The sequence below is a fragment of the Opisthocomus hoazin genome, chromosome 5, assembly GCF_030867145.1.
Source record: "Opisthocomus hoazin isolate bOpiHoa1 chromosome 5, bOpiHoa1.hap1, whole genome shotgun sequence".
NCBI classification, from domain to species: Eukaryota; Metazoa; Chordata; class Aves; order Opisthocomiformes; family Opisthocomidae; genus Opisthocomus; species Opisthocomus hoazin.
In genome coordinates, this window is record NC_134418.1 from 73,844,974 (window position 1) to 73,856,510 (window position 11,537).

An 11,537-nucleotide genomic window follows, 5' to 3' on the forward strand; every position below is an offset into this window, starting at 1 on the left:
CGGCCGTGTTTATGTCCCCGCAGCTGCCCGCGGCCGTCCCGACGCTTGTTCTGGGGGTGGCTGCGGCTTGGCCGGGGAGGCCCCCTTACACCTCTCTGACAACGACAGCAAATCGGCGCTAATTATTGCAATAATCTTTTTGACGCAAAGAAGAGCTCCTGGGAAAGAGGGAGTGGGAGAGTGGAAAAAAATAAACCCCAAAACAAAAAACCCCAACAAAACCCAAACCCACAACAAAAAGCAAAACGAACGAAACAGCCCCAGCACGGTTTATCTCCCCCGCCTGCAGGAATGCGGCCAGGCCACGCACCTCCGATAGCCAACGAGGGGACGTCAAACAACCCCAAGAGCAGAGGCAGGGCTGGGGGTCCCGCACTTTGCAGGGACAACCCCTCCCCCCCCCAAAAAAGAACCAGTATCGCCAGCGGCCGGGGCACCGGGCCGGCCCCTCCCTGCCTCCCCGTCCTCAAAACCTCGACGTGCTCTAAAAAACCACGCTGCTTTTCGGCTAAATCGTGCGCCCTCGGGGGGGGACGCGACGCCCGGGGTGCCGAGGGGACGATTTCGGGGGGGGAGGGGGAAGGGGGACCTCACCCGCGAGAGTTCTGTCGCTGTTTGTCTTCAAGGGGAAGAAAAAAAAAAAAAAAAGCTATTTTTCTCTTTAGGCAGAGCAGAGAGTCTCCCGCGTGCCTTTCACCCCTGAAAATACTCCCAAAAAAACTCTCTTGGCCCGAGGAACTGCCGGGCGAGCCCCCGGGGCGGCGGTGCCCGCGGGTGCGGGCAGGGTGCGGGAGCAGCCCTCCGCTCCGCTCCGCCGCTATCAGGCCTCGGCTCCGCCGGCCGATGGCATCCCCGTCCACCATCAATTTACCTCCTGCTTCCCCGTTTAGCTTTTAACGTTGAAACCTACATTTTTGTCGGCTCCGGCCTGTCTAGGGCTCTCGTGGTTTAGCTGCGGGAATGACCGCTCCCGAGAAAACGACAGCATCCTCGTTAGCGAGCAATTAAAAGCGCTCCTCCTCCGCGGATTCGGAGAAATTACCGTTTCAACAAGGGAAAATTACTGAAATATCGGAGAGGCGGTTCTGGAGGCTGCCGCCCCGCCGCGCCCCGTCCCCGCGTCCCCCGGGGAAGCGGCATCACGGCCGCGGGGAGCATCTCGCAGGGATGCGGGGAGGCTGCCCGGGACTGTGCCGCACTGCAGCCCCCGCAGCCACCCCTCGCCGCTCCCAGCCCTTTCTCTTTTTTTTCCCCTTTTGCATGTAGGAAAAAAAAAAACAAAAAAAAAAAAAAAAAAGGAAATTTGCGCAGGGAGGAGGAGCGCGAGATGCTGCGGTTTATCAACTAACAGGGCAAGGAAAAGCAAACAAGGAGGGGAGCTCCTTCTCTCCGAGCGTTATAAACAAAAGCAAGTGCCTGTAAACACAGCCCCACGCCGGAGCGCGGGGCCGGGGCTGCCTGACCCGACGGGAGGGAGGGCACATCGCTTCGGTCTGGTTGTCGTGACCCCGCAACCTCCCCGCTGTCGGCGGGGGCGGCGGGACGGCGCGGGGGCTGCCTTATCTGTTCCCGGGCGACTGCACCCAGCGCCGGGTCTCATCGGGAGCCGGTTCCTTCGGCGCGGCGGCGGGGGGAGGCCGGCGGGGACGCAGCCCCGGACCTGGGGAGAGAGCCAGCTCGGTTAAAGTCCAGACGGTTTAAGCGAGGGTTTAAAATACGAAACCGAATTTTGCCACGGAAAAGGTGGAGGACCTGGCGCTTAAGCAGGAGTTGCCAAAAATACTCAGAGCGGCTTCTTCTCCGCGGAAAAAGCTCTAATGTTTTTTTTCCCTGGCCTGCCTGCGATACAGAGGGCTGCCCCGCGTGTCCCGGCGCTGGATACCTACAGCTCGCCCCGGGCACCGGCGAGCAGCAAAGCCACCGGCCTGGCACAGGGACCCCAGGGGAGGGCGCGGCAGACGGGGCCGGGGGCAACCGCGCAGGTACAAGGCCACACCGGGGAAGCAGACGGACGTACTAAGAAGTGCCGGAGCACGGGCCGCTGCGGTTTGCAGCCAGAAAATAAATTATAATAATAAAAAAATGTTTACAGAAAAATAATTCTCGCCGTGGAGGATTGGAAACGTGCAGCCCAGGAGGGTTTTGGGAACCACAAAGTTAATATGAAGTTCACCGTAGCTCGTTGTAAATCTTACATATCCCACCATCCCCCCCGCAAATCCCTCGCCTTGTTCGCTCTTTTCTTCCCTGACGTAAAATCACCCGCTGCACAACCGCCCCGAGCAAAGCCCCCCCCCCCCCCCAGCTCCCCCCCGGCCCCGGTGCTCCCGCCGGGGTTCGCCCCCGGGTCTCTCCGCCCGTAGCGAGGGGTCTCCCGCACGGAGCAGACGGCCGCAAGGAGCCCCTGCTCGGCCGCAGCGCCGGGTTCTGGGCAGCGCTCCCGGGGCTGGCGAGATCCCGCCCTCCACCCCTCCTTTTCACTTGTTTAAAAATAAACTTAGGGAGCCATCTTTATAATTTAGTTTACTTCCGAATATTTTAAATATTATGAAAAAAAAAAGCCATAAACAACGCTGTTATTCAAAACATTTTTTGAGGTATAAAACATAAAAAGATTTGGGTTTTCTTTTTTTTTTCCTCCTTTTTCTTTTTTTTTTTTGATTTTGTAAAAAACACACACAGTGGTTTATTGAGTACTTACAACGTTTACACCTTCAATATTAATTAAATTCCACTTTTTCCCTTACGGACGGAAGTGCACATAGCCAATAACTGCTGAAAACATCTTCAAATACTGAACGACCACAACAAAATTACAACACTAAATACCGAGTCAACCGAAACATCGGTGCAACTGCTTCTGTTGAAATATAACTTTATAATCCCATGAATATTTATATCCAAAAGGCCAAGTATTAAAGATACACTTCACATACACACTAATGCCAGGGAGGGATTATTATTTTTTTTTTTGTTTTTTCTTTTTTTTTTTCCTTTTCTATGGTTCTGTTTTCCCCTTGTGTTTTATACAGAGCAAATAACATTCACAAAAACTGTTAGAGACATTACCCCTTACCAAGCCGGAGTTTCCTCTTCATGCATGGAATGCTTTTTCCCTCTCCTTGAAATATCCACGTTTTGGGGGGGGTTGGGGGAGAAATTGCACATAAATAAACCGGACGATTCCAAATATAAAGAGTCCTCCGAGGAGAGCTGGCCACCGAGAGCGGGCGGACGGCTCCTCCGGCCCTGCCGCGCTCACTGCTTGAGCTCCAGAGCCCAGACGTGCTGCGGCCACCCAGTCCTGCCTTTGGTTTTCTTGTCGTTGCTGCTGACTGTGCTTTTCAAGATCTCGTTCTGGGGAGACGGGGTGCGAAGGGAGAGAAAGAGAGAGAGGAGAAAAAGGAAGGAGGAGATAAAAAAAAAAAGGTTAGAGTTCTTCCTCCCCTCTCCAGGTCGCCTCTGCCCTGCCCCGAGAGGGAAATCTCCGCCGAGACGCGGGCTCCCGCCGAGGCCTGCGGGCACAAAGCGGGGCGGCCCCGAGGGGTCTCTCCCCTCGGCGGGCGGAGCGGGGCCGGCGGTGAGCTCCGCGCTCACCCATCGGACGAGGAGGAGGAGGAGGAGGAGGAGGAAGAGGGCACCCGACGGCGGCAAATCCCTGGGCCCGCGGCCACCGAAACCTGCGGGGACATCTCCCGAGCGCGCCGCGGGGCCCACACGCAGCCGGGCCGGAGCCGGCTCCGGGCAGCCACGCAAGATCGGAGGGCAGAGCCTGCGCTGCCAACCCGCCGCTCGCCGAGGGGTCTGAAGCCCGGCGGGGCTCAGCAGGCGATCGCGCCCGCAGCCCTGTGTGTGAGAGAGGGGAGGCTCGTCTCGGGTCACGGCGAGGGAGCCGGGATGAGCCCAGCCCCGGGAACGGACCCCGCCGGGCCGCCCGGGGCCGTGCGCTGCCCCACAGCTACGTCCAGGGACCGGGGGGACACACCGACGTGTCCCCCCTGCACCTCACCCGGCGACCCGACCCATCCGAGGAGCCCCCTCCCTCCCCGCGGCCCCCCCGCCCCGCCCCGGGGCACTGACCAGCTCTTTCTTCCTCTTCTCCTCCTTCACGTCTGTCTTCTTGATCTCTGCCTTGAAGGCCTCCGCCTCCCCGTTCTGGTCGTCCTTCGCCAGCAGGTCCATGAGGTAGGCGATGTAGCTGGTGGCCAGGCGGAGGGTTTTGATCTTGGAGAGCTTGGTGTCGGCGGGCACGTTGGGGATGCACTCCCGAAGCTCGGCGAAAGCGCTGTTGATGCTCTGAGTCCTGCGCCGTTCTTTGCGGTTCGCCGTGCCCCGGCGCTTCACCGGCCGGGGCCCCCCGAGCCCGGGCGGGCCGTTCCCGGGCGGCACCCCCCCGTAATGGGAGTGGTCCATGCCCGGCGCCCCGTTGGCGTACTCGGGGCTGTAGGACAGAGCCATGCTGTAGTCGGGGGGGGACATCTCCGGGTGGCTGCTGATGAGCCAGCCGTGGAAGTAGGGGTTCTCCTCGTGGCCGCAGCGGGTGGCGGCGGCGGCGGCAGCGGCGGCGGCGGCGGCGAACGGGTAGCCCTCATGGTGCACCACCGGGTGGTGGGGGAAGCCGCCCACCAGACTCATCCCCGCTCCCTAGCGCACCCCACCCCGCCCCGCCGGGCCCCGAAACGACGGCTTCCCCCCTCCCCGCCCGCCCCCCGCCCCCCCCCGTCCTTCCCCCCCCGCCTCCGCCGCACCGGCGGGAGATGCTCCCCGCCGCTCGCCCCTCAGCGCTGCCCCGCGGCCCGCTGCCGCTCCATAGGGCGCTGCTGCAGAGACCCCGCGGCTGCCCGAGCGATCCCCCCGCCCCGGCCGCCGCCGCCGCTCATGCGTTGTGCCTCCTCCTCCTCCTCCTCCTCGCCCGGGGCCGGGTCTTCGAGGAGGGAAAAAAAAATTAAATAAATTAAAAAAAACAAAAGGCGCTACGGAGAGAAGTCGACCAAAACAAAACGGCTTGGCTTCCCAGCCCGGGATCTTCCTCTCCTCTTGCTTCCCTCGTCTCTCGCCAAGTCCCGGCCGGCTGGTACTTACAGGCGGCCCCCCCCCTCCATGCGGCCCCGGCTCGGGGCGGGCGGGCGGCGGGGGGTCAGTGCCGGGCGGTCGCGGGCATCCCCTCCCGCCTCGCCGCGGGGGTCAGCGGCCCGGCGCTCCGCCGGGGCATCGGCGGCGGTCGGCGGGGCTGGGGTCGGCGGGGCTGGGGTCGGCGGGGCCGGGGCCGGCGGCGGGGCGCGGGGCAGCGGCAGGGCTCCCCGGCGCGATCTCCATGTACAGCTACATGTTTAGGGCCGCTCGGGTTAATATATGTCGTCAGAGGCGGCGGCCGCCAATGGCCGGCGGCGGGGGCGGGGCCCGCCGCCCCCCCGCAATAAAACTTTTTTTTTTTTTTTTTTTTGATGTTCGCCCCGCTAATTGCCGAGCTCCTCTTTCGGGATTGGCTGCCCCTCCGCATGCAGAACGTAATTAAAACAACGGGGGGGGGGGGAAATTAGCGTGGAGGCAGAGGTTAAGGCAAGTGTTGAGCAGATGCCTTACTGTAAAATCTGCGTTTAAAAACAAAAAAGAGAAAACAAACAAAAAAAATAACCCACAACCAAAAATACCCAACAAACGCATTAAAACTTAAATATGGGATGACCTCAAACCAGGTACGGTATGGATCCGAGGAGCTTCTCGGCAATAATCGGTGTGCGGGCTCGGTGCGCTCCGAGGCTGCGCTCGGTGCCGGCGGAGCGGGGAGCGGCAGCTGCGGGGGTCCCCCCGCCGCCGGTCCGGCCGCGCCCCGGCTCACGCCCGTCCTGCCGGGTAACGCACCCGAGGAGCCCGCCCGTTCCCCCGCCCTGCCCGCCGCCGGGCTCGCCATCCGAGCCGGGCAGGGCTGGCTCCGGCTCGGCGGCTGCTGACCCGCCGGGGGAGCGGGGGGCTCCGGCTCCGGCCGGGGACGGGGTTTTCCTCCCGAAAGGATTTCTCTGAGGCTCCAGCCCTAAACCCGGCTCTAACCGATTCTCTTCCAGCTGCCTGCCTGCGCCTACGCGCCCCGACCAGCCTTCGCCCGGCTCACCCCTGCTCCCGAAACCCGTTCCGCGCTCGTTCAGCTGGTCTGATCGGTGAGTAACCGAGTATTTTTTACGGCATGTTCAGAGCTCATTTCCTAGCTTTTACTAACAAATGCGTAAATATTTTGCCGCGTTCCTGCTTCTGCAATAAAAAAGAGACCAGCGTCAGCGGAAAGCAGGTTTAGTTATCGAAAGGGAATAGTTAAACGTTCGTCTGACGGCCAGGCCAGGAGGAAACCTCCCGTAGCTATTGAGGTGTTTGGCTTCGGTAGACTCGAAAACCTTGCGAAGGCAGAACGGATCTCCAGCCGTAATTCACGGATAACTCGGAGGCGAGGCGAACCGCTGTCATCTTCAAACGGAGCCGAGCGTTACTAACTAGCTGCCAAATGCCGAATGCCCACCCTTCGGCGCGCCGGCTGACGGCGGGGCTGCTTCGGCGTGCGTTACAGTGCAACCCTGCGATGCAGGCGGCGCGGAGAACCGCGTCAGCGGGAGCCGGGGGGTCATAAATTAAAGAAAGGGAAAGATAGCGGCGGGGGAGCCCGCGAAGGGCGGCAGCAAGGACCGCAAGTCCGCTTTCTGCAGCGGCTCCGTGCGCTCCGAGTACTGAGCACGGAGCCGGTGGGGATGCCTTGGGCTGGGGGGGGGGGAGAGAAAAACCCCTCCGTGGGGAACCGGCTCCGCGCTGGGGAAGGTGGGAGGTGGGGGGAGAGGGCTGCCGCCCCGCTCGCCCTCCGAGGGGCTTTGCGGGTGGGTCCGCGGGCTCTCGGCGGGGAGGCCGAACGCCGGGGGGGAGCAGTCCCCCGCGGTACCGGGGAGCCGGCTTCGGCGGGGAAACGCGTGCGGGGAAAGCTAGGCCGGCGGCCCCGCGGTTCTGCGGGGCGGGGGGTGCGGGGCTGGACCCGGCGAGGGGTCGCGCACCGGGAGCAGAAGGGCAGACGCGCCTTTATATGTCGGTGTACGCACAGACTGCGTGCGCGTCCGAGGGTGAGCCGAGTGCGGAAAGTGAAAAGCTAGTCCAGATGCAGAACTGCTGTATACACACATACACCGTATACGTACACACACGCTTGTGCTAAACCGGCTGATGGATATCTGTAGCTACATACGGACGCACGCATAGATCGCGTTATCCTCGGGAAATAACGCGCCTCCAGCCTGGCTTTTCGGATTCAGGGCAAGAGGTGCGGGCAGAGCCCTGGGCCGGGCGGCGTTCCCCCGCAGCTCGGGGTGCGGGGCCGCAGCCCGGGAACCCGCCCGGCTGCGGCACCCCCGCTCTCCGGCCGTGTTTTGGCTGCGATGTTTTCCTTCGTGTGAAGAAGCAGCGGGCGCTGTCAAGGCCGGAGAGGTGTTTCTGCTGGCCGACAGCGTTGTGCTTCTTCGCGCTCTCCTCGTTTGTGCGGGAGCTTTCCAGTCTACCGCAGGCTGGGCTGCAACTGTGACAGCCTCTGCGGCAAGCCACTGCGGCCACTCCGATAGCATCTCCGATGATGAAGGAAACGGAAACACGAGGCAGAGAAAAAGTAATAAAAGGTAGAGAAGATATCGATCAGAGCGCCAGTCTCCAAAGCCAGCATCGTCACCTCTTGGTCAGCTTTGGAGAAAGAGGATCTCTAGACAAAACACCCAGGAGGATCTTACATACATATACATATATATATATATATATCCTCCCATCCGCCAGCAGTTGTTTTTGCGCTTTCTAAAGAGTGTTTTAGAGCAAATGCAGCTCTTGTGTCCCCCCTCAACCACTCAGGCTGCCCGACCAGGGGTTGTAGCTTTTTCTGTTCGATCAACGCTTTGGAAACCGCGGCAGTCCAAAGTACCTTTCCCAAGACTACGCTTGGAGTCCGCTAAACAGCACCGGCGTTTGGCCCATCTTCCATTTATTGACTCGATTAGTTTTTTTCCGTGCACAAATCATTTGCTTAAAAAAAAAAAAAAAAAGGGAAAAAAAGAAAGAAAAAAGCTCTGGCCTTATGTCACTTCTTTCCCTGCCAAAATGGTTGCATGTTAGGCGGTGGTTTATCTGGGCTCTGCTGCCAGACAGGACTTTCCTAGCTCGCTGTAATTAAGAAATTTTGGTGGCGACTACGCGGAGGCTGGAGGCTGGTTTTCCCTTTCCTTCCCCCCTCCTGTTGTTTGTTTTTTTTTTTTGTTTTTTTTTTTTTTTTTAAGTTTTATTTTGCCGGGGGTGCAAAATAAAATTTCTCCCGCGATGGCAGCCTCTCCCACACGGCAGCCCTCCGCGGGGCTGAGCGGGAGGAGGGGGCTGCCCTCGCCGCCCCGGTGGGTGCCCGGGGAGTAGGAGGGGTGGTGGGTGGGTGACCACCACCCGCCGCCCTGCCCAGGCTCTCAGCCACCGCCGGGCCGCTTCTCTCGTCCGGGCCAAGGGTAGGGTGGGATTTGGGGAGAAAAAAAGCAGCAGAGCCGTGCTCCCACCCCCCTCCCCGCCCCAGCCCGGGCTGCTGTGAATTAAGCTAAATTGCAAATTAAGTTAATTTCTCCGAATCAGACGAAACCGTAAGGAAACGGGGAAGGGGTGCCGACGCTGGGTGGTCGCAGCCCCCCCCCCGTCTGCTGGGGACACTCGGGCTGGCTGGCCGGGGTTGCTGCGGGCACACCGGGTTAACCATCCAGCCCAGGGCACACCGGTGCCTGAGCAGCGGCGAGCTGCTCCGCACCTTCTCGTCGAGGCGCCGACGGGGGGGGTGGGGGGTGTCAGGCAGCCCCCCGGGGCAGCGGAGCGGTGCCCGGTACCGAGCCCAGTCCCGCGCGTTCCCCGCTCCGTGCGGCAGCGCAGGGTCCTCCCTTGTGCTCTGCGGTCTCCGTTAAAGCAATAAAACAACAAAAAGAACGGAACACAGACGCAGCCCAAGGGCACCCCGCGCATGCGAGGGGCAGCCCTGGCCGGGCACTGGGCATCCCCGGCAGGTCCCCAGCTCCCGGGGGCTGCCGGGTGCCCCTCCTGCCTCCTCCTCCTCCTCCCGCCCGGCTGCCTACCGCATCGCCCGGTGCACGGCTCGAAAAGCCGAGAAGCGCTTGAATTTATAGAGTGCATGATGTCACCGACCCGGGACCAAACGTATCGGGAAGGGGTATCGTCCTCAGCTGGGTTTGGGGACGCCGAGGCAGCCCGTGTCCCAGGGGTGCGACCCATCTCGTCCCCAGGCTACCGCTCGGGAACTCCCGCAAGAACATAAACCCACAAGAAAACGGATTTTTGTAAAGAGGCAGCGGAGAAATATCAGTCGAAGGTCAACCTGTCAGTGCGGGTTAATGGAAAGGACTTGCGCCTAACGGGCCTACTTATACCCTGCGTTACGCTCCCACAACCTGGACTGCAACGTCCAGGGCAGAGGGCAGAATCGGGCCCAGCAGGCCCGAATTAATTGCTGCCATTGGAGGTGGAGGAACCCTGGTTTACGTTACGATTATCTGTAATGAACGCCCACATATTTCAGGCATGATAATCTCGCAGCCGTTGTGTATACAAAAAAAAAAAAAAAAAAAGAAAGAGAAAGAAAAAATTGAAGAAAAAAAAGCAACAGCAGGAACGAGAAAAACTCGAGACACTGACCGTTTTGCCATTTTCTGAGTTGCAGGGATTGGCGGTAAGTGCGGGACCCTGCGTGTTTTGCCACTGCATGTGTAAGCAATTATTCGAAGATTGCTTGTATTTGTGACGGACGATCCAGAGTCGCATTTGGACCTTCGACAGGAATCGCAGAAAGGAAAGAAAAAACGCAACGAACTCCCCCCAAGACCCCTCTCTGTCAGAAGAACAGTAAGAAAGACCTTATAAAATTCTGCAGTGAACGCACAGTGGCTGTGTTTATTGGGTTTATCATATCCCTATCCTATACACACTCATGAACAAACACGCGCACCTGTGTACGCAGATGTGCACACGTTTTTTTCAGAAAAGCGCATCTTAAGCGGCTCTTGAGGCCGGCGCTGATGAAATGGCTCGCGAATGTAATTGCCTTCGTTAATGAGTGTTTTGTCCTCCAGCATCTGACGTTCGGGCGCTGGAGGAAGCAAAGGTTGGGCTGACACCGTTTTTGGGTTTAGGCTAACGAAAATCAACTGTTCTATCGTCTTTCTTGGTGGAAAGTCTCCTTTTAACAAGGTTTAAGCAGCGATCGCAGATCAAAGGCAACGTCGCTTGGCTTACAAAAAAAAAAAAAAAAAAAAAAGAGAAGAAAAAGAAAAAGATGCCTCTGGAGCAGCGACAATTAACTGCAAGATCGCCCTGACCGCACGCCCCAAAACGCCGTGGTGGCGGTGCCCCCCGCGCCGCGTACCTGCCGCCCCGCTCCCGCTCCCGCAGCCGGGCTGGCCGGGGCACCCGCACCGCAGCTCCTCCGCGCGCACCGCGCTGTGATTGATCTGGCTGGGCCAGGTCTTGTCGGTAATTTGGATACGCCGAGTCTCCAGTTAATGACAGATAATCAGCCTTTGGGTCACTTGGTCATTCTCTTATTACAAGCCCCTCCTGCTCTCTCTGATCTCCTTTCAAACTAAATTTCACACAAACAAATAAAGCAAGGCAGGGACAAGTCCTCCAAATGCGAGGGAGAAACGCTGGAGAATTGCTCGTGGGGAACTATAAACAGTTTTAAAAGAAAAAAAAAAAACCCGAAATGATAGGAAAGAACATCTTATCGAGAAAGAGAGCATTGTGTACAAAACACGGAGGGGAAAACGGTCTGGCTTCTGTTAAAAATGACATAAAATTAAAATAAAAATAATTACAAACAGAAAAGGCATAACGTAAACAGAAGACGGGAGGCTTTAGCAGAAATGCGTGGCCGTACTGTAATTCGTTCTTGCAGACGATACGACCGATCCGCCGACATGCAAATCTTTCTTTGCTTCACTTTAGCTGGGAAAAAAAAAAATTAAAAAATATTGTCTTTCCTCTTCTTTTTAGGAAAGTAACTGAAGCAGCCGGGGAACGGAGAGCTGAGCGTCACGCACCTCGTCAGACCTGCTGCGAAACGGAGCCGCGGCCAAAACGCCGGGTGTAAACGCGACAACAAAAATAAATATTCCGCGTCACCGTGCAGAACGCGTTTTACTAAGCCAGCGCTTCGCCTCCCTGCTTTTCACTCTGCTTCCCTCTAGGAAGAGGCAAAGCTCCCTTTTTATTAGCTATTCCCTACAAGATTATTTTGATCTCCGTCCAGGTGTATATATATAACGTGTGTGCATAAGTGTATATATATACACGGACGCCCAGCAGAGCAGCTGGTGGGTGCAGGAGCCGTCGGGGAGAGGGGCGAGCAGACGTACCCTGGGTGAGATGCGCGGCGGCTCAGCGCCAAAGCCAGCCCCGCTTTTTGGGAACCAGAGCTCGTTTATAAGATCTAAACTGGGGAGCTGGGGGTATCCCAGCGCTGCGAGGAAGGAGCCCGAGGCGGGACT

At 58.6% G+C, this 11,537-nt stretch overlaps 1 protein-coding gene and 1 long non-coding RNA gene across 2 annotated transcripts; one reads left to right on the top strand and one right to left on the bottom strand.

Moving 5' to 3' along the window:
• Window positions 1–2,681: 2,681 nt before the first annotated feature.
• HAND2 (heart and neural crest derivatives expressed 2) lies at window positions 2,682–4,641 on the bottom strand. The gene is made up of 2 exons (XM_075420140.1): window positions 4,081–4,641; window positions 2,682–3,357 (listed from the first exon to the last, which is right to left on the bottom strand). The coding sequence occupies exons 1-2, from the start codon at window positions 4,633–4,635 to the stop codon at window positions 3,259–3,261; spliced, it is 654 nt and encodes a 217-aa protein (XP_075276255.1). The 5' UTR covers window positions 4,636–4,641; the 3' UTR covers window positions 2,682–3,258.
• A 913-nt stretch (window positions 4,642–5,554) lies between these two features.
• LOC142361350 (uncharacterized) lies at window positions 5,555–11,142 on the top strand. The gene is made up of 3 exons (XR_012763938.1): window positions 5,555–5,696; window positions 6,063–6,155; window positions 11,044–11,142. It is a non-coding gene; the product is annotated as an uncharacterized LOC142361350 (long non-coding RNA).
• Window positions 11,143–11,537: the final 395 nt, after the last annotated feature.